At 30.7% G+C, this 23,840-nt stretch overlaps 1 protein-coding gene and 1 pseudogene across 1 annotated transcript; one reads left to right on the top strand and one right to left on the bottom strand.

Annotated features, from left to right (window-relative positions):
- Nucleotides 1-1,438: 1,438 nt before the first annotated feature.
- On the bottom strand, nucleotides 1,439-2,633 carry LOC107486126 (protein EARLY-RESPONSIVE TO DEHYDRATION 7, chloroplastic-like; annotated as a pseudogene).
- A 10,080-nt stretch (nucleotides 2,634-12,713) lies between these two features.
- Nucleotides 12,714-18,227, top strand: LOC107486161 (nitrate regulatory gene2 protein). The gene is made up of 4 exons (XM_016106714.3): nucleotides 12,714-14,300; nucleotides 14,802-14,986; nucleotides 15,978-16,201; nucleotides 17,163-18,227. The coding sequence occupies exons 1-4, from the start codon at nucleotides 12,896-12,898 to the stop codon at nucleotides 17,953-17,955; spliced, it is 2,607 nt and encodes an 868-aa protein (XP_015962200.1). The 5' UTR covers nucleotides 12,714-12,895; the 3' UTR covers nucleotides 17,956-18,227.
- The last annotated feature ends 5,613 nt before the right edge of the window (nucleotides 18,228-23,840 follow it).

Raw genomic sequence — 23,840 nt, 5'->3', positions numbered from 1 at the left:
CAATGGGTCTGATTTCTATGCAAGTAAAACGTCTGCCTAACACAAATCGAATGGTTCGATTTATGTCCCTTCTCACCTCCAAAAAATTGAACCGTTCGATTTTTTTCCGTCAACTAACTATCGTCACAACGGTATAAAACACTCTTAACTTTCATAACTAGGCATTACACCAAACTAGGTTCCATAACAAAAAAAATTAACCTATATATAAAAAAGATGTTATTTTAATTTTTGAATATCTACATTTTAAGAGAGAAAAAAAAGTTCAATATGTCGTGTAAATTTGACGTAAACTTTATCTCTTAAAACTTAAAAAGTATAAAAAAAATTTAAATAGCACTACCGAATATTTAATTATTTTATATGAAAAATTGTGTTGACTTCATTATTATAACTATTTGATATAAAATTGTGGAATTTTCATTATTTCTAATAGTAGTTAGCAAATAATATATAATGAGTTGGTTTGACATTTTAATATAAGATTAATTAATATACTTAAAGTAATTCAAATTTAATGCAGCTTTCGAACATTTCTAATAGTTAGATTTTGCTAACAAGTATGGGTGACCCTAAAATATTAGAAAATAAAGATTATATAATAGTTTTTGCTAGGTTTAAGTTCATCAATTCTGTCCTGTTGTCTAAAAGGGATTGAAAAGTATTCTCCCTCGATCATCATGCAGTGTCATGAATGTCATTTTAGTGATGTTAACAATTTTATAACCTTATCTTAAGACATAAGAATTGTTATCCATGGAATAAAGCAGAGTTAGAGTTACTATGTATAGGTAGTAGTTAAAGTAGCAACTAGCAAGTATATCTATCTCGGTCTTATTATATGTTACCCATTATATTGAATTTATGAATAACAATTGTTCCTTTAATTTGGTTCTAATTCTATTATGTGTTGTTTGCGCAATTGTAATGATTAATGCGGCGACATTTATTTATTATTTACATCTACACTATCAAAGTAAACAAAATACAATATATATATATAACTCATATGAAAATAATTAAAAAGATTAATATATATTTTATATTAAAAAGTTCAATTAAATATATTAAATCAATTGATAATTATCAATTAGATTTTTTACATAGTGACATTTTCATGCGATAGTCACCTGAATAATTTGCACTAATATTTTTTGAGTTAATAGTCATTTTCGTCCCTGAAAGATACCTCGATCTCCATTTTCATCCCCGAAAGTCAAAATTAATCAAAAACATCCTCGAAAGATATACCTGACTTGATCACGTTCGTCCTTCTGTTATCTCCGTAGCTGAGATGGCAAACGTCCGCTTACGTGGCAAGTTAATTGCCAAGGTGGCAGAGAACCAAAACGACGTCGTTTTGGTAGAATGCACTACTGACGTTGAAACATTGCCGTTTTATCTTCAGAAGAGGGATACAAACGTTGCAACGCCTGTCTCATATCAACCATCGTTCTGTCTTTCGCAGAGAGCTAACTTGAGCCTGCGAGCGAGGGCTCATCCTCTTCTTCATAACCTCGTTCCCCCATTTCAACCTCTCCACAGTCACATCCCCACACCAAAGACACGTGCCAGGAACCCGCCGCAATCATCCTCGCCACGGTTCCACTATAATCCTCCACATTTGGGGCCAGCGTGGTCCAATACGCAGCGCTCTGCTCCTCAAACATCTTCTTCTTCGCCGAATCTAAATCCTTTGGCGAAGTCTCCTTCGCCAATGAACCATCTAGAACCTCCCTTTTTTTCTTCGAACTCTCAGAAACCTTATGCACCGAGAAATTGCTACAGCTCTGCAAAACCGCGTCTAGCTCCCTCAGCAATCCCTCTTGCCCCTTCAACGCAATCATCAACCCATAGCTCAGTAGATCGGAAGCGCTCTTATCTTTTCTGCGGCTACGCTGATCTTCTTCGTCGGAATCGGAATCAGATTCGGAGCCCTTGGGGTCGGAAGGAGAAAAAATAGTGAGAGTCATCGACCTTGACGGCAGTTTCGTCCTTGGCAAGGGGCCATTGGATCTCGTCGGCAACGCGGGCGTAAACGGCGACGGCGCTGTCACCCTGCCCGAGGCGGATGATGGAGAAGTCGCTGGAAGCGAGCTCGACGCTGTAGTGGGTGTCGATGAGGTTGAGGATGGCACCGGGAATCCTGATGAGGACCTCCTCGGTAGCGGCCGGTGGAGCAGACGGTGAATGAACACTGCCATCGCTGCTTCCAGTGTCATTTCGGGGAAATAGGGTTTGGACAAGGTTGCTGAGGTCATCAACGTCAAGGGAAGGGTAGATAGAACTCTACTGTTGATGATTAGGTTTTTGGAAGGATGAATTGGCTTCGGGGTTGGAATCGATTACTTCTGGGTAGAAAGAGTTTCTGGGTTTAGGTTTTTGGGAGAAGGAATCCATTGATGAACAGTTGTTTGGAGATCGAAATTCGGAAACTTACCACTTCAGTAACACTCTCATCTAGGTGTGGATATTCACAGAATAAGTCAGAAATCATGAAACAAGTTTGAATCCCTCTCCTGAAGACAAAACGGCAACGTTTCAATGCCAGTAGCACATTCTACCAAAACGACGTCGTTTTGGTTCTCTGCCACCTTGGCAGTTAACGGGCCACGTAAGTGGACGTTTGCCATCTCAGCTGCGGAGATAACGGAAGGATGAACATGATCAAGTCAGGTATCTTTCGAGGACGCTTTTGATTAATTTTAACTTTTGGAGACGAAAATGGAGATCGAGGTATCTTTTAGGGACGAAAATGACTATTAACTCATTTTTTATTACATAGTAAATAAATTCTTGGTCTAGTAAAAAATTATTTGTCCATTGTCCTTCGAACATCTGACCCAGAAAAAGGTACCAAACTTTGCCCCATTCTACAAAGAAGTTATTTGTGTAAAGATTCAATTCGGTATTTGTCTATTTTTATGAAAAAAAAAGGATATTTTGATTTTCAATTTTTTTATTTTAGAATAATACAATTTTTTGGTTAAAAAATTTGTTAAATAGTAACGAAAATTAACTTTATGAAAATTTTATTTGTAATTTGTGAAGATTTTAAACTCCCACAAATTATAAATAGGGTTAAGTACTTTTTTCGTCTCTAAGGTCTGAGACCAAAATAAAAATTGTCCCCGACCTTTTTTCGTTATTAAAATCATCCTCAACGTTATAAAATATTATAAAATTGTCATTTTATCCATAAACAATATTTTTTGGACAATTTTACCTTTAAACAAAAATAATAAAAAAATCCCCAAACCCTCACCATTAACTTCACATCATCATCATCGCTTCACACCTCCTCCCTCTCTGTTTCCTCACCACCATCACCATTGCCACCATAATCATCATCACTGCCATCATAACCAACACACCTTCTTTCTCTCTATTATCCGTTCATCATCCTAAATTATTATCACTTACTCGTTACTCACAACACTTTTTTTTCCAGCAACAACAATAGTCCCAAAATAAATTAACAGCAGCATCTACAAAATAAATCAACAAAAAATTCAGATTAAATAATAATTCAATAATTATCAACCACAATTTTAATTTTTAGATCCAAAACAGCAAAACAACAGAAATTTAAAAAATTTAAAAAGATAAATGATGTTTATGTTCTTCAAAAATTAAAAAAAATAAAAGAAAGGAAGAACGAAGATAGAAATAGAGAACTCAAAAGAGGGGGTGATGGAGAACGACGTGATGGCGGCGGCCAAAACTGAAACCACTGGAGTAAGAGACCCAAATCGGTGGCCAGAGTTGAAACGAGGCCATTAAAGTTGATGCCCATAGTTGTCGTTGAGGGATAAGGAGGGGTCGAGCTCGTCGAGAAAATGGTCGTCGTGGGTGGCTGAGGAAGGTGAGGCCAATGCCAAAGGAGGAAGGGTTGAGGTTGGTGATGGAGAGGGAGAAAAATGTGGAGAAGGAGGCAAGGACGGAGATAGTAGGGCGGCAAAAACAGAGAGAAGAAGAATTGGGGTTGGTTTTGAAGAGAGGGGTATGAGGAAGGGGATGGGGAAGGAAAAATGACGATTTTATAACGTTTTATAATGTTGAGGATGATTTTAATAACAAAAAAGGTCGGGGACGATTTTAATTTTAGCCTCAGAACTTAGGCTCGAAAAAAGTACTTAACCCTTATTAATAAGTTTATTTTTGAAAAATTTTTTCACCGGTGGTGGTTAAATAGAAAAAGATTATTGTTGAAAATAATGTCATAGAAAAAAATAATTGCAGTACTAAAATCTTTTAAAGAAAAAAAATAGCATCAAATAAAAAATGAAATAAGATAACATTAATGTTGATAATATTTGTATTGGTGATGATGACAATAGAGAAAATAACAATGGTGATAAAATATAGTTACACAATAAAAATAATAAAAGTAGAAGTGATAATAATGAGTATAAAGAAGGTGGTGGTAATAATGGTCATAATTGATTATATTGTTTAAAAAAAAATGTTAAGTAAACAATTTCCTTAAAAAAAGGTAAAAGTTTAAAACTCTCACAAATTTTTTAATAAAAAAATTGTATTATTTTAAAATAAAAAAGTTAAAAACCGAAATATTTTTTTTTTATTTAAACAAAAGATATCTTATCCTTCGTAAAAATAACAAGAGTTAGGTTGAATCTTCACTAAATTATTTCTATGAATAATGAATAACATTATGGTGTCAAAGATGGATTATGTAATGAACGTTGACATGCATACATACAAAATAACGGATTGATCTCGGTAGGTTAATAACTTAATATACCAATTACGTTAAGGGTTAATATGCATGTGATTCTTTTTTAATTAAGCTCAACATACAGAACCATTTAATTTGATTTAATTTAATTTTTTATTAAATAGAATCTGTGCCACTAGATATATAATATACAACATTTTGGCCACGAATGTAGCCATGGACTTAAAATATAATCAAAATTTTGTTAACCGCATTTTTATATATACTTATTGGCGTCATATGTTGATTTTGGATTTTATTTCTGGGGTTATATGCTAATTGTGGATTCTTAAAATGAAAAGATATACAGGTGCATGGTCGTATATTGTGCACAGATTTTTCATTGTACATGGAGCCCAAAAACTGAGCCTTGTATATAGATATTATAAAATATTAATCACAGATGAAAAGGTTTTAATTTATACAATACTTTATTTAATAAATTAAATGCCTGTGAAATCTTATATATGTACTTTAATTTCATCAAATATATAATAAGTCACCAAAAAAATTTCATCAATATAGATATATAGGAGTACTTAATATATTCTTAATGATAACATTGTTTGGACTTTATAAAAGAACTTTAATTCCTAGCAATATATAATTAGATGAAAGTCACACCCACTATTTTTCTTTTTCTTTACTTAATACTATATATAGCACATTATATTTCAGCGAATAGCTATAGCTAGTTTTATTTTTATATGAATCATATATCAAAATTAATCTTTTTATGTGTCATATAAAGTTGATATATACTCAGAATATAAGAAATAACTAATAAGCATCTTACTTTATGTTGAAGTAATAATTATTAATTTGTATGGTAATTAATTAGTTCTTGAAGGTGCGGTTGGTAGATAGAGCATATATGCATACAAATGAAGATAAGTGGATGAGTCTTGTATCTTGTGTGGTGGTTAAGCATCAATATTCAATAATGCTTTGCTTACTCAACATTGTGACCATGTCTCAACAAAGTACACCGTATGCTTAGCTCATTGATGCACCACATTTTCTTACCCTCTTTATTATTATTATTATTTTTTCGGGTGAATTGGACAATTTTTAATCCTAGACATCACAAACTTATGTACATTACGCACTCATACACACATTTAATCCCTTGTGTTTAGGCTTTTGGTTTTGAATATATAATCCATTATCCATTTATAATTCCATCAAAAAATTTAATTGAGAAATGTTAGAGGGCTAATATAATTTATTATTTTTTATTAGTAGTTAGTTATTAATATTTAAAAATGTAGGTTAAAAATATGTTATTAGATTACTAAACTAAAGAAATTGGACTAATAGCTAAAAATAATAGTAAAAAAATAGTAAATTCTACTAATTTTTTAATATTTTTTATTTTAAGAGAAAAGGACAAATAGGTTCTTGACTTTTTGGTCCACGGACATTTAAATTTTCAATGATTTGAAAATACATTTAAGTCTCTAACCTTCTCAAAATTTAGACACATCGATCCCTCTGTTTACTTGAGTCTGGCAGAGTCAACGAAAAAATCAAACATGATTTCCTAGTACTGGTCTAGCCGATATACGAATGCACACGTGAGAGTCTGAGAGAGTTTTTAAAATGGGACAAATTAGACTCTATGATCAATATGTCCATATTTTAAAAAAGTCAGAGACTTAAATGTATTTTTAAATCTTCAAAGATATAAATATTTACGGGTCAAAATGTTAAAGATCTATTTGTATTTTTCTCTCATTTTAATTTACATCCATTCCCATATGTAATCTTTTTCGGATCAAACTCTTTTAAAATAAAATAAAAAATTGATAAAATGAAAAAAGTAAAAGTTTAATGACTTCTAAATTAAGATAATAAAACGCACACAATATAAAAAATAAATTCAATAGTAATTAATATTTTACTTTATTACTTTAGTAACATTCTATTTTAGATTATTTTTTTCCATCTTTGTCAACTTCCTTAATAATTTGATTCTTTTCCAATAACTAACTCCCCTACATTCATGAATAAGTGGATATTTTGTAAAACGAATGCATGCTCTAATTATATGTAATTTAATTTTGACATATATAATGTTTAACTCAATTATTTATTGTTCTAAAAATTATAAAAATAAAAAGATAATTGTGTAGATATTTTTTAGACAATATACATAGGTATAGAAATAATAGTAGTAATTCATCAGATTTAGGATTTAGCATGGCCCTTTTATGTATAACCCAATAAAAATGTTGACATATTGTTAATAAATTTGTTTATCATATTCATCAATCAAATAGGTTAGGTGTATATGTGGAATCACGCTTGAAATAGTATTAGAATGAAGCTGGCTCATTTCATTTTAATATTTTAACAACAGTAATTCTAAATTTAAGAAAGGATTTTTGTCCCCGTCAAATTATTTTGCTATCCAAAAAGTATATTTTCTTTATTATCTTTCTTGGTTTGATTAGATAATAATTAATTAACAACAAAATAGTGCCACTTATTCTGTCGTGGAAAAGATCCAATTCTTAGATTGCATATTAATATATTATACATATCCAAATTAAGCATGATTCTGATGAGAAAGAAAACAAGGGAGGGGTGAAATTTTTCAAAAGGATGAGATGGAAAATTGACCTTTTAAAGTTATAATAGATAAAAAAAAAAAAAGGTGACGATAAAGAATATTTTGATAGAATCGTCAATATGCTTTTGCGAAGAGAATTGGATACTCTCCAAAGTGAGCAAAGCAATGTGGGGTTCCATGCACGTTTTGGAAAGTCCAAAGCAAACATGCATGAAATAAAAGGTTCCCTTTATCAATTAGTTTACGCAATACACAAAGAGTTAACCTTATTTCTTTAATTTTATTCTCCAATTTAATTATAAAACAACCATATTACATATACATTAAAATTAATTATTAAAATTAGTTATTAGTATAACATATATATAAAATACAAAAATATATGTTAATAATAAATTAAATAATATATATTTATACATAAATATATGATGAATAATTTTAACATTTAAATAACATTTTTGTTTTTCAATATATATTTTGAGAATAAACTTCAAAGTGTATTCTTATTTGACAAAAATACAAGGACAAATAATAAGTCTAATAAAATTTGTGTGTGACAATTTTCCTCTCATCAAACGATCGACTTTGTCCCTTAATATTAATATAATTTTTTATTAGACAATTATTTCATTTTTTCTCTATTAGAAAAAGGACTTAATAAAATTGACTGAGGCACATCTCATATATCTTCTGGATTTTCGTGAAATTTACATAATTTTTTATGTATCTTATGTTATTTATTTTAAGAGTCAATAATGCATATTAAATTATAAATTTTTAAAACATATTTAAATATCATGTCATAATATCATTTATTTTAAAAATTTAGACTAATAAAAAACTCATAAGTAGTTATATCTTAAATAATAATAAGAAGATGTAAAATTATTATTTTTGAAGTAAAAAAATCTTCTATATATATTTACTTTAATTAGTCTTAATGAGGATTTACACTAAAATTAAAAGAGGTGTGCATGTGGTGTGTGTTGAAGTGGGAGGCTGTGATGGATATGATGCAATAATAGATTTTGTTAGTAGGAAAGATCATAGAGATAGATATGAAAGGCTCTTTCATCACTATATTGTTTTGAATTGTCTACCTTAGCTTTCATGCACCACCCTCTATCTCTCTCACTCTTTTTCCCTTTATCTATCCTTTTCTTTACCACAAAAGTTTCCACTTATTGGTGGAATATTCATGGATGCTTAGCTTAAAATATTTCAGCCTTAGCTCATTCCATCTTAGCGTGTACATGATCCGATTCGGCTCGAAAATCTGCCAGAATTTAAATATTTTAGAGGCTAATTTAATATGATTTTATCAAATCTAAAATTAAATAAAAATTTTAAAAATAAACTTAGTCATTATTTAGAATCGAATTTGAATCAAAACGAATCCAATTTTACTCGACTCATATACACTCCTATTCCATCTTCTTGCTATGCTTTGGGTAGCAACAAGTATTTCATCTTTTCGTGAATGAAGAAAAGATATAAAAGTTCTCATAAAAAATGGGGGCAAAGTAGAAAGATCATATTCAACATGTTAAAGTGAACCCATCACCAATACAATAATATCCCTACTCAAAATATTTCAGGGTATACTATATTAATTATTGGAATATATTAGAATATAAATTTGATGTGTTTTTTATTGTGATTTAATTAAGCATAAATTATGAAAACTAAAAATTAACACTAAATTAATTATTTGTATAAAATATATATTAAAAATAAATTAAATAATATATATATATTTATATACAAATATATAACTGATTTAATAGTTCACTTTTAATGTTTACGTAACATTTTTTTAATTTAGTTATATATGCTTCTTAATTAACCGAAAGCAATCAAAGGAAAATTGTTCATTTCTATATATCTGGATGTTGTTCTTGATTTCACACACCTTTTTTTTTTCTGGCTGCTACAAACTGTCTTTATCACTCCATTTTCCTTTTTCGATTCTTCTTTTTTGTTTCATTTGCTTCTCTTCTATATCTATATATCTGATACTCTTAAAATATGCATGAGTTTTTTTTTTTTTTGTTGAACATTATTCTATAGATCACTACTACAAATATTATTTTTAATGGTAATAAATTTTAGTAGCAATAATATAATAACCATTATATGTCTTATTTAACTTATATTTTACGATAATTATATATTCATTGGTATTACTATATGTTAAATGACCATTATATATTTTTTGTAGTCATTAAAAATGTTTTTTATCAATAATTATATAATTGTCGTTAAAACTTTTTAATAATAAAGTATAAAACGGATAATATTTAATTATTGCTAAATATATTAACGGTTTTTTATTATTACTAAAAACAAAATAAACAACTGCTAAAAATAATTTTTTTAGTAGTCGATGGATAATTCTTTTGGAGGGTGATTTTGTTTGGAAGTATAAATGCTCTATTAGAATCATTTTCTGCGAGATAATTGATACCCCATATACTTATCAAAACTCTTATAAATAATAATAATAATAATAATTTAATACAAAATATAAAGAAAATTTTGAATTTTTTTTGTTTTCAAAAAAAGAAGATATATTAAAAGATAAATTAAAACTCCCAGTCGTTACTTATTTAAATTTTTTTATAGTGTTGCGTCTATATTTATGTTAAAAACTAAGAAGGATTTAATGTGCTAATAATCGTTAAACACGGTTTAAAATAGTGTATATCATACTAATTTAATTAGTAGCGATGCATACTACTAATAATCTTTTTGTGACCCTAACTAAATGTCTAAATATATGTCCAAAAGAAAGGATGGAAAGAAGGTCTAAAAAACATTAGAAAACAATAAAATTCTGAATATATTATATATGGAATGAAACTTAGGATAGATGTCGTTTTCTTTTAAACAAGACTATTTTGTCCTGAACTTGAACATTTATAACAAATGTGAGATCAGAAAGTTCGATCCACAACCACCTTATACATATAGTGTGATCATGTGGGACTCTACAGCTTCAAACAGCAATGCATCTTTTGCTGTTATTGTTAGAACCATTATTCATTCACATTCAACAAACCAAAAAGGTCTTAGTGATTTTGTTAGATCACTTAGATGTGCTTGCCAAGCATTATTCATGATAATCACACAACAATTCTCACATAATAAGGCTTTGAGTATTTCACACGTAAGAGTATAATTTAGATAAGGTTACAAAGCTAGAAATTTTTTTATATATTGAATTATGAGCGATGAATTATTTAAAGATAACATAAATTATGTGTTATATATTGTGTAAATTTTTATAAAATATCAATAATATTTTATCTTTTAATAATTAAATAAATATTTTTTTATAAAATATCAATGACGCTTTATATTATCATTATAGCAGTGTAAAACATTAAAATAATCAAATATTCTCGTATTTTATACTGAAATAATAAAAGGGCAAACTAGGATTTTCAAACCTATAAAACATGGCAAGATTTTATGAAAAATATTTAGTGTAGTTGACTTTTTTTTTCTTATTGCAAGCCAACCAGCCTCTGACACAATGGATCTGATGGGTATTAATCAATTCATATATCCCACAAAAAATAAAAAATAAAAATTAAAGTCACATAATTAGTTTCAAAATTTAATCAACACAAAGCAATGGAACATACATGATTAAAGCATTGAAAACATTATTCGGTTAAATACATTTAAATCTGCTTAGCTTCTCATGGACCATCATTAGTTCATTACTCTTTTATCACCAAACAAAGCGGCATTTTCATGAAAGAAAATTCACAGTATACAAACAAAACCCAACAAATGATATAAATCATAAAAAGAAAAGAAAATGCCAATAGTATTCAGTAATGATTTTATGTGATAAGAATTATAACTATTTTATCACTGATTATGCTGCATAAAAATAACTTAAAAATTAGAAGATTAGTTTATATTATAATATGAAACCATTCTAGCAATTTCAATTTTTTTTCTTCAATTTTTTCTCCCTATTCTAAGAAAATGAATGAAAAAATAGGAATTAAGTTCTTAAAGTGAGTGAAAAATAGGAATTAATTAAGTTCTAAATTAATTAAAGGATCAAATCATAATATAAGTAAAATATAATACATCACGTTGACTTTGATTTTTTTAATTTTAGAAGAAACACAAATAAACTAAACAACAAAATTCCTAAGAGCATCCTCAACAAATTTAGAACACACCAGAACAATAACCAAACCCACTAAAAATTTTGTAGGTAGCTTGACTTTCAATTGAGGTGATTTGAATTTATCTTTAAACGAAAATGTTTAATTAATATAAAAAAATTAGTTATTATATATTTATATATTTTTAATATGTATTTTATATGTTAATATATATAAATAAAAAATTTTGTTATTATATATTTTTAATATATATTTTATATAAATAAATTATTAATTAATAGTTTATTTTAAATAATGTACTTTTAGTACAGTTGGTATTTAGCAATATAAGAAAAAAGGGTTGCATTTAAAATGTTTCATTGAAAAAGTTGGACATCAATATTTCAGTAAATCATGAAGACCTCATATTTCTAAAAATTGATTGATCCAAGGCTTCACATTTAAAAGGATATTATAATGCAGTATGTATATCTGATGACCGTCGTAAACCTTATGGTTACAAGTAATATTATTTTTGTAATTTGTAAGAGAAACATTTTTTAATTTTTGGAGAGCATTTTCAAATAATTTTAAAAATAATACGATTTTCAATAATAATTTATAAATTTAAGTGTAACAGCATAAAATGTAAACAATAGTAATATTAATGATTAAATAAAGTAGATAAAATATGATAAAATTAATAATATAAAAAATAAATGTAGAAGAAGTACTATTGCTATAAAATAGCATACAATATTGCAAAATTAGGAATTTATGTGTCTAAAAAATAAAATTCAATGACTTAATGGTAATTCATTTTCATTTTTATTTTGGTCTAAAGCATCTTCCTATGCATAACAAATAGACAATTGATTTATTAAATAAATAAATAAATAAATACTTTTTATAATGAAACATCAATTATAAAAAATATTTAGTGATATATTTTAACATTGTAATATTTGGTATTTTTTAAAATTATAGGAAGTATATTCGATTTCTGTACCTCAATTTTTTTAATACAAATCGAATGGTGCAATTTATGTACATTTAGAAATCGGACAATCCAATTTTTGTATCTCTAACAAATCGAATGATCCGATTTCTATTTCTTTAATTAAATAATTTTACAATTGAAAATAATACTCCAACAATCCACATTTAAAAAAAAATACTATTACCACTCCAATATTAAAAATAAAATGTTCCAAATGTTCCAAGTAGGAATTATGTGCCCTAAAGAAAGAAAAAGAAAAAGAAGCAAGGAGAGAAGCAAATTGGCACTTACACAGTTGGGAAGCTCAGTTGATGAGTTGAAGTTTAAGTACTCAACACTCCCAACACTCACTACATTTCTATCCCCTCTTCACTCTTCTCCTTTTTCTCTTTCTCCACTCTCATTCTGATTCTCACTTTCACGCGCCGTCTTGCACGTCCCTTCACGCGCACATGGGCTGCGCGGCCTCCAAGCTCGACAATGAGGACACTGTCCGCCGCTGCAAGGACCGCCGCCGCTTCATGAAGGAGGCTGTCTATGCCCGCCACCTCCTCGCCGCCGCCCACTCTGACTACTGCCGCTCCCTCCGCCTCACCGGCTCCGCTCTCTCTACCTTCGCCACCGGTGAACCCCTCTCCGTCTCCGACACCACCCCCGCCGTCTTCCTCCACCCTCCACCACCACAACCAAAACAACCACCACCACCACAACAACAACAACAACAACAACAACAACAACTACCACCATTGTTTATACCTTCACCTTCACCTTCACCTACCATACCCGAAACCAAAACCGAAACAGCAAGAAACCACGACTACAACAATAACAGTAATAACCGTAACTACCATAACCGTCAAAACCGTAGAAAACCGCCGAAATTACCTCACATTCTTTCAGATTCGAGTCCTTCCGATACTCCTCGAAGTAACTACTCGAATATCTTCCCAACCGCGTATTCTACTTATTCAACTACTCCTTCTCAAGCTTCCTCTGTTTGGAATTGGGAAAATTTTTACCCTCCTCCACCACCACCTCCTCCTCCTGCTTCTGATTACTTCGATCAAAGAAGCCACGTCAGCACCAACATCACCAATAATAAGAAGCAGTGTTCACAAATCGACACCGAAGAAGAAGAAGACGAAGAACACTATTCAGAAGAAGATGAAGATGAAGAATATTCGGGACCGCGTTCTGAACAGAACTTTAATACTAATCACCATCATCATCATCATCATCAACAGCAGCATCAGCATCAGCGTCAGCAGTTGGATGATGATGAGAGATCGGAGTATGATTTCTTCAAACACGGAGAACAAGCGTCGTTTCGAAAACAAGCGTCGTTTAAGAAAGAGGGGATGTCGTTTCAGAAGCAGCATCATCTGATTGAGGATTATGCTGAGACTGAGAGGGAGGAAGTTCATTGCAGCGAGTGGGGGGATCATTACAGCACCACTACCAGCTCCGACGATGACGGTGGCGGCCATGGTGGTCGTGTTGGTGCAGTGGTGGAGGAGGAGGAGGAGGATTCTAGGTCTGAGAGGAGCAGGTCAAATTTCGGATCGTCAGTGAGGGGGTCTTCCATGAGGGGATCGTCGGTGGTCGGAGATCCAGTGACGCCGCCTCCTCCGATGGCAGGGAAGAAGGCGGCGCCGGTGGCGGAGGAGGAGGATGATGCAAGGAGCAAGTATGGGGAGATGATGGAGATGAAGATGGTGGTGCGGCATAAGGACTTGAAGGAAATCGTGGAAGCCATTAAAGAGAGCTTTGACAAAGCTGCCGTGGCCGGAGATCAGGTCTCTGAGATGCTTCAGATCAGTCAGGCACAACTCGATCGCAGTTTCAAGCAATTGCGGAGTATGTTCTCTTCTTCTTCTTTCTTTGTTTTGATAATTTGATAATTAATTTTCGCTTTTTATTTGTTTCATTTGTATGGTTACCGAGTTTTTTGGACCATTAAGGGGTTAAGTTCATTGGTTCAGGCTTTGAAGAAGAGCAGAGTGATTGTTTGCTGAGAAAGTGCGGGAAAATTCAGGACTAACAACTAACCAATTGAGACTCAACTTTTATTCTTTTTTCTTGGATTTTTGTTTTTGGTTGCTGATAATATAGCTCAAGTTTATAGGTACAATTCTTTTTGACTGAAAAAAAATATAAAATCCTTTTTAGTTGTGAAAAGATTAATTATTAGAACATTTTTTTTTCGTTCTTCTATATGGTTTTGTGTTTGGTTGCTGAGAAAGCAACACTCCATTATTCTAAAAATTGTTACTTTGGCTTTTCTCATCATCCAAACTATAGATGAAGAATTCGGGGATTATGAGAATTTATTCTGATCTTTACAATTTTTGGTTGCAGAAACTGTGTATCATTCAAGCAGTTTATTGAGCAACCTGAGCTCCACTTGGTCCTCAAAACCACCATTGGCAGTTAAGTACCGGCTGGACACTGGTTCGCTGGCTGAACCAGGCGGTCTGAAGAGTCTCTGCTCCACTCTGGAGCGACTTCTGGCTTGGGAGAAGAAGCTCTACGAGGAAGTTAAGGTAAATAATTTTCCGTCTTGCTTAATTTCCGGGGGTGTTTTTGGCATTTAAAAGAATGTGGTTCTTATTCCTTTTTTAAAAATTAAATAATCTTTTTGGAGACAATTTTTGGACTTTGGTAGCGTGAGGTCACCGCAGTATTTGACTGTTTAGTGTGTGAGAAAAAGACCCCCTTTTCTTCTTTTCCATGTGATTTTACCAAAATAGCCCCTGATGGGACCAGCCTTTTTATTCTGCCCATGTGGTTCTGGTAATATCCTGATTTGGACGGTGTGTTTAGCCTAGTATAACTATTTTGAGTGTATTTCTTGTAGTTAGCAAATAGCAATCTACTTTTACTATCTATAATTAACCATTATGGATGAGCTGAATGATATTATAATTAGATATGACAGTTCATAAATCATTTTTCCATTTGCTTGTGTAAAATATTAGCTATGTGACATTAGTATTTTATTGTGTGTGGAATGGACAAACTCCTTAAAGGTTTGGTCATATTATCACATTACTGAAGGTCATGTAACCTTTTCTTTTGTGGTGGTTATCTTCTGTAATATTGCCTAGCTTCCAAGGGAGTTCAATATATATATTGAATGATATATATAACCCCATTTACTGTACAAAGGAAAGCAACAATAAAGATATGAAGGAAAAAGAAGTCATTAACAGATTAAGTTAATTTCAGCACTTGCCTCTTTCTTCAACTGTGTCTTACATGGGATGATTCATTTTGGGTCTCATAATTATTTCTTGTTTATGAATGAAGGCAATATCTTTCTTTCACTTGCCAAAAAGAGGCAGGTTTCTTTGAACACACACAAGCAGGCAAAAAAGTATGTGCCAACAAATATTGGTTCATTTGGTTGTGAATGCTTGAAATTTCCCATAAATGCTGTGTCAAACTTACCTTACCTTTTGACCAAACAGAATTCAGGTTGGTCTATTGCATTTAATTTTAGCTCAGACCATGTTGATTTTTTTCGAAATTTAGGCAAGAGAAGGTTGGAAGATTGATCATGAGAAGAAATTGTCAGCGCTGCAGAGTCAGGAATACAAAGGAGAGGATGAAGCAAAGATATTCAAAACCAAGACTTCCATAAACAAGTTGCAATCACTAATTATTGTCACATCTCAGGCTGTGACTGCCACCTCAACCGCCATTATTGGCCTTAGGGACTCTGATCTTGTTCCTCAGCTTGTTGACCTTTGTCATGGGTATGTATATCTCTTATGCAATTGTTTATTGTTTTCTTTTGTTTATATTTAGATATATCGATAAGATTACTTGATTAGGCCATGAAATCACTAATCAATATGGAACTATGGTGTAAATACTTAATAACAACTTGCCATTGTTACTGCTATAAATAAATGAACTTTGATAAGAGTCATTAGGCCCTGAGAACTTTCATATAATCAAGTAAATTGGACAAAGAAATCATCAATGCTTGATCTTTTTTGAACTTTGCATTTGAGACTTAATAATCAAAGGGATTTGAGGATTTTGAACCGTAACAAAACCTCTTTGGAAAAGTTTAACTGTGAACTATTCAAATATATTTTCTTATCTTTTTTTCTCTCATTTATATAGTGTGCATATGCTGGTGTGGATCAATAAAATATTTTGGTGGTAGGTGAAATCTTTATGGCTTATCGTTCGGATACACATTTGATCAATCAGCTCTGCGTAATTGCATGTGCCTCTTTGTACCAACCTGTCCAACTACTCCTACATCTTGTAATCAAGCCTTGGCCCACCTTTTGTAGCTGTCAAACTGTTATTTTGGCTCCTAAGTTTTAGTCCCCACTTGAGCAAAAATTGAATTATTGATGGAGCTAGATATATGTTAGCAGTAGTAATGCTACAAGAGAAATGTGTCCTGTACATAACTTTCATTATAAAACATACCACTCATCCACCATTACACCCCATCCAATGGTTTATGAATGATGTGTCGATATAGGGTATGATGATTGCTATGTTCAGATAATACAACTCATGACGAATGATGTGTTGAATTAAACAATTATTGTTGCTATTTTCCTACTGTTACTCTTCTTCATTGCTTAACTAATCAAGATCATTGATTAGCATGGACAATTTTTCCAAAATATATAAAACTGCATTATCTAATTACTGTCTTGGGCTTGTATGATTATGATTTGTTGAATGTAGATTCATGTACATGTGGAGATCAATGCACCAGCACCATGAAACTCAAAGCAACATAGTACAGCAAGTCCGTGGCCTTGTGAACAGATCTTCCAGAGGCGACTCAACTTCTGAGCTGCACAGACAGGCGACACGTGATCTTGAATCCGCTGTGTCGGCTTGGCACTCCAGCTTCTGTCGCCTTATAAAATTTCAGCGCGACTTCATCGTCTCCTTACATGCCTGGTTCAAGCTTAGCCTTGTTCCAGTCCATAATGATAATGTCAACCTCAGCATCAGCCGGGAACCCAACGATGCATACATGTTTTTTGATGAATGGAAGCTCGCCCTTGAACGTGTCCCTGACACGGTTGCATCTGAGGCCATCAAGAGCTTCATCAACGTTGTCCACGTGATATACACCAAGCAATCCGAGGAGCTCAAGATCAAGAAGCGAACCGAGAGTGCTTCCAAGGAACTCGAGAAGAAGTCTTCGTCCTTGAGAACCTTGGAGAGGAAGTTTTATAATTCTTATTCTATGGTAGGCATTAGTCTTCCTGATACCGGACCGGACAACGGACAAGGTCTGGACGCACGGGACCCCCTAGCTGAGAAGAAATTGGAACTTGCAACATGCCAGAGGCGAGTCGAAGACGAAATGCTGAGGCACTCAAAGGCTGTGGAGGTGACAAGAGCAATGACACTCAACAATCTGCAGACAGGGTTGCCTGGAGTTTTCCAAGCACTTACCAGTTTCTCTTCATTGTTCACTGAGGCTCTTGAATCTGTGTGTACGCGTTCCTATGCCATCAAGTAGTAGGCATTTTTTATATTTATTTGTTCTGTTCTGGGATCTTAAGTTCTTCATAAGGGCTGGGGTATTTTTTTTTTCTTTGGTTGCAAGCTCTTATTGCTCTTACTATATTCATTTATAAATTTGAAATGTAAATATGCAGAATTTTTTGGTTCCACTTATATTTTGATGGGAAGGGGAATTTTCTTATTGTACAGGGAAATTTCTTGGTTTATTATTGTACCTGAGTATTGCAATTTACAATATATCAATAAATTATACGTATTTTGCTTTCAGGTTCCTCGATCAGATTTGTTTTCTTTACATAAATCTGGTTTTTATGCACGTGTGCTTTTGTATGAAGAATTATATACAGTGTGAAAACCAAGTTCTGACTCATTTTAATATGAATAATGATACACAGATTCATAAAAATAGGTTTGGACTCACTTTGATATAGACATCACTTTTCTCATAATTGATATTGTATCACATTTTTTGTAGTCTCACAATACAAAATTAATGATAAAAGATGTGATGTTTATACTAAAACCTTTTTTTTCCAATGGAGTTTCCCTCATTGTTTGAGAAGTTAACTAACTTGTTTTGCTAGTGGCTTGTTCTTCAAAGAGGTGTTCTTTCTAGAAGTAGAAGTAAAATTCAAGTACTTTTGTCTTTCTTACTATGTCAACATCTTTCTTGGTAATTCAAGATCATATAAAATTAAATGATAAAACTAGTCTCTAGATTGGTCCTGTGATGATTTTAGGACTATCAATTTTTATCTTCATTTCAAGAAAAAGAAAAATGGTGTGGGGATTGAGGGTGACAGCTAATGTGGACAAGAAATAGATGGAGGATAATTGAAGTTGAAACTTGAAAGAGGAAATTCCACAAAGCACATGGCATGTGGAAGAATGGGTAATATATATGCCCCTCTTATCACCCACTCAATAGCCTTTTGGAAACTGCCAACCCTTTCACTCACCTTCACGTTGGGTTTCAAAAATGAATGCCTTAGCGATACTTCTTAAATGAACGGCAGACTAACGATTACTTCATTGTTATTTAGAGCTCTATTTAAGAATTTGTCAATGAATAATGGGTTGCTGTATGCACAAAATGAGATTTGAACCTCCGACACTTGTTTAAATAAACTAGTGTAGTAATTTAACCACTAGACCAACTCAACTTAATTCCTTGCTTTATATTTATTTATTTTGGGCTTGCTGCTTTATCTAATAATGCCTTTATAGATTTAAAATAACATTATTTTATGGTTCTTTGAAAACTCATGTATAAAATTGTTTGCCCCGTTTAGTGTTAGGTTTTCTTGACCCAATTCCTTGTTTCAATACTTACCCATTTTCCTTTGTCCCCAAATTGATTTTCACCTTTTTAATGGAGAAGCTAATTCAGCTCTTTAAATGAAGTGGGTTGGGCTATAACTTTGTCTTTTATGGCCCATTAGGATATCTAGGTCTCTGTCCACTACAGATGTGCTCTGCAAAGGAACATTTTCCTTTTAGATATTCACACTTGAAAGCCCAAAATAACAGGTCACACCAAAAATTTAATTTAAGATGAACGAACCTTACAATAACATAACAGACCAATCTTTTTCCAAAAAAAAAGAAACTTAGCAACACATGGTCTTCTTTTTTTTTGGTGACTGTGATCTTCTGAAATAGTAGATATTCATTTTTTTTATTAGTTTCTGTTAAAGATATAATTATTTATATATTTTTTTAATTTAAACTTTTAAAGTACATAATTTTAATGTATTCTATTAGAATTTTATAACTTAAAGATCTATAATTTAATTTTTATTATCTAAAAAAATTCAGCATAAGACAAACATGTAAATCCCCCAAAAAAAAATTTCCTTGATAAGTGATTTTATAGTAATTTCAAGTTCAAGTCATGGATATAAAAATGGTTGTGGATTTTTGTTTTACCAAAATAACATAAAATAAAAACACAAGATGAATAAACCCTCAAAACAATTGTTGCTTGAGTTGTTAAAAATCATTGCAATAATTGATCTACTTTTGAGAAATCTAAATAGTATATAGAGTGATTACTTTGTGTCCAGATAATTAACGGTTCAAATAAATATTGCATAATGACAACAATAAATCCTTTTTCTCACATACTAAATCTATTGGAAGGAAAACTAAATTCGAAATTCTCATGTCTCAAAAACAAAACTCAAAAATAAAATACAAAATAAGCTAAATGACCTATCTTACATTATTAAAGTGCCACTAACTAGTTAATGACATAACAGTATAACACAAGCTATGAGAAAAGGTTTTATGTAAGTTGTGGAGAAAATTCAATGTCCTACAAGAAAGAAACCAACACCTTCGGCTTTGAATCTCTTATTCTTCCTCCTTTTACTAATTCCAATAACCCCATCCCCCTCACTACTTTATCAAAATTTTGCAACTTTTCCAAAAGCAAGGAGCAACAAAGTGCAATGCAAAACCACAAATGTTTTGTTTTTTTTTTTTTTAAAGAAAAAAACCCACAAAATCTGTATTATTTGTCTTTCATAAAATGTGAGGAAAAGAGCTTCTATAGTAAATTACAATGAGTATACGTAATAATCATCTTCATGGATTTGAATAATTTTTCTTTCTGTAGGTCTAGCTAATTAATTATATTATAGAAATGTATATATTATGCGCGCCACAAAAGATAACCAATAACCGATATATGATGATTTAGTATCATGCATCCATCAACATTTGTGCCACTTTCAACCTGGATTTTTTTTTATATACTATACCTTAGCTTTCATTATTAACTATATATTCTCTAATGATTTTGTCGATTTTGACCTATAATTATAGGTCAATTGACTTGTCTCTTCTCTAACTATCTATTATTGTATATGAAAACAATCAAATAAAGGCCACTCCTTGTTGTTTTGAACTGGTCATAAAAGATGAAACAAATATAGTTATGGGAGGGGAAGATGCTAATTAACTAGCTATGTGATGATGTATTTTGACCTAATAATCCTAAACGGACCAGACTTTTGGAGAGGTAGAAGATGTAGTTTTCGCTATATATAACGTGTTTCATTTCACCATGCTTTAAGACTTTGTTTCAAAAAAAAAATATTAGTGGTATTTAATTAAATTCCCTTATTAATAATTCAACTATAGAAATTGAGATTACTTGTTTTAGAACAAGTTTTTTCTATTTAATTTCCATGACTAAAAGCATCGAAAAAGGAACAAATTAAGAGATGTAGTATGAAATTTTAAGAAATTAGTTAAAATACTTAAATTATATTTCTCCTTTTTCTTTTCTACTGTTAATTTCTTCCAATAAAATTTTTAAAATATTAAAACAAAAGAAATAAAAAGATAAAAAAAAAATGAAATCATGAAAACAAATATTATTAGTCTGTCGTGATATGTGCTTTGGAAGACAAAATAAAAACTTCAATAAATTTTAAGACATGTCAGTATAGTTAATTTTGACTGTACTGAAGCTTAGCTTTGAGTTTATTTTAGGTTTAATTATTCTGTTACTTCTTATAATTTTATTGGATTTTTAATTAGATTTTTATATTTTTTTTGTTTGATTGAGTCGTTATATTATATCAGATTTTGTATTTAAGTTTCTAAAGCGATAAAAACACTGAAATTAACGGAATATTCTATTAAACAAAATGAATATGCCTAACACTTGATTGAATATTCTGTATAATTTAACAGAATATTCTGTTAATTTCAATATTTTTATCACAGTAGAGACTTAGTTATAAAATCGGATATGATATAAATACTTATTAATTGAAAAAAAAAAATATAGACACTTAATTGAAAATTTAATGAAATTATATGACATGAGAATAGTCATAATTTTGTTATAATAAAAATAAAACATTATAAGTATTATTTAATAATTTATTAGTTTATAATTTTAAGTTGTTAGAATATTTAATTTAATTAGTAGATTAAACTTTTGTAAGTGGATTTAGATACCTCTTTAATCTAATATAAAAAAATATAAGTACCTTCTAAATTATATTAATTTGCAGAAATCAGATAAATAAAAAAAATTATAATAAAACAATAATATGAACAAATCAAATAAAATATGAATTCTTTGTTAATATTATATAAAAAAATAAATAAAAAATAAAACAATTCTCTCTATTCGGCTTCAATTTATCTTTTTTCACTTTATGGTGAGAATCATGTCACGTGATTGTTAAATACAAAATTCACTGCTATTACATGCTTGATCTTTGGTGTCCAAAAAAAGATGTTATTATATAAATTAGGGTATGACACCCCAATACTTAAAATCTTGGATTTGCCGCCAAATGTTACACCATTTGTGCGACAATGTATCTATCTTAGGTTGCTTTTCTAATTACAGCGTTTTTGTCTTATAGGTAAGAAATTCCAATCCACATTCTTGATGAGAAAAATCAGCATGCATGCATGATAAGTCACTTTCATTTCATTTCATTACTCAAAGGAAAAGTTTTGCACTAATCTTCGAAAGGTGACACTTCAATATTATTGATCCAATCTATATACATATGTATATGATATCGGTTTGACTCTTTATACGAAACCTATTATACATACAAATTTTTTTGACATATAAATTTATACAAGTTAATTCTAATTCAATAAAATTCACTTTCATAACGTGTGCATAAAATCACGACATTTCTCCTCTAATATTTGTATCCCGCGTTTTTCCTCCTTCTCCTCTTTTTTCTCTTTCTTTTTTGCATTCTTCTTTTTTTTGCATTCCTTCTTCTTTTTTGTGTGTTTCATTCTCTTTGTCGTTCTTTTTATTACTGTTGTTGCTACACTTTTTTCCTTATCCTCTTTCTATTGATTTTAATTTGCAATACTATATATTTTTTTAGAATGTAAAATAAGAAAGAAAAGATGAATAAGAAGCAACAGAAGATGAAGAAGAGAAAGATGAAGAGTTTTGAATTATGCAGAATTTATCAGTATAAATTTACCGAAAATTCTTAAATAATACACTTAAATGTCTTAGTTTTACCCCGAAATTTGCTGCAACGACACAAAAATATTTTCGCTAATACTGCATTTTGTTCTTTTTCTTTTCTTTCTTTTAGTTGAATGAATGTAGGTTCATTCTCTTTCAAGTAATTTTACAGCATTATGTGTTTCTTCTTTTTATTTATTTATTTATTTTTATTTTTATTCTTGGTAAGAAAGAGTAAAACAAGAAGAAACTTGAGAAGGTAAAACAAGAAAGAAAAGATGAATAAAAAAAGAAGATGGTGATGATGATAAAAAAAAGGAAAAATAGCAGAAGATGAGAAGGAGGAAGAGGAAGAGCTTTGAATTATATAGAATTTATCAGTACAAATCTACCGAAAATTCTTAAATAATATACCTAAATGTCTTAGTTTTACCCCAAAATTTGCTGCAACTACACAAAAATATTTTCTCTAATGCTGCATTTTTTCTTTCTTTTTTTCCTTATTTCTTTCTTTCTTTTAGTTGAATGAATGTAAGTTCATCATCTTCCAAGTAATTTTTCAGCATTATGTGTTTCTTCTTCTTCTTTATTTGATTTTTTTGTTTTTATTCTTGTTAAGAAAGAGTAAAACAAGAAGAAACTTGAAAAGGTAAAATAAGAAAGTAAAGATGAATAAGAAATTAAAAAAAAGAAGAAGATGGTGATGATGATAAAAAAAAAGAAAAAGAAGTAGCAGAAGATGAGGAAGAGGAAGAGGAAGAGAAAGAATTTTGAATTATGCATAATTTATCAATACAAATTCACTGAAAATTATTAAACAATACACCTAAATGTCTTAGTTTTACCCTAAAATTTGCTGCAACTACACAAATTGAAAAAATTCTATGGCAAAAATTTTGGATCAGACAACG

The sequence above is a fragment of the Arachis duranensis genome, chromosome 4 (assembly GCF_000817695.3).
Source record: "Arachis duranensis cultivar V14167 chromosome 4, aradu.V14167.gnm2.J7QH, whole genome shotgun sequence".
NCBI classification, from domain to species: Eukaryota; Viridiplantae; Streptophyta; class Magnoliopsida; order Fabales; family Fabaceae; genus Arachis; species Arachis duranensis.
The sequence above is the reverse complement of the archived record's forward strand: the minus strand, read 5'-3'. Positions and strand labels throughout refer to the sequence as shown.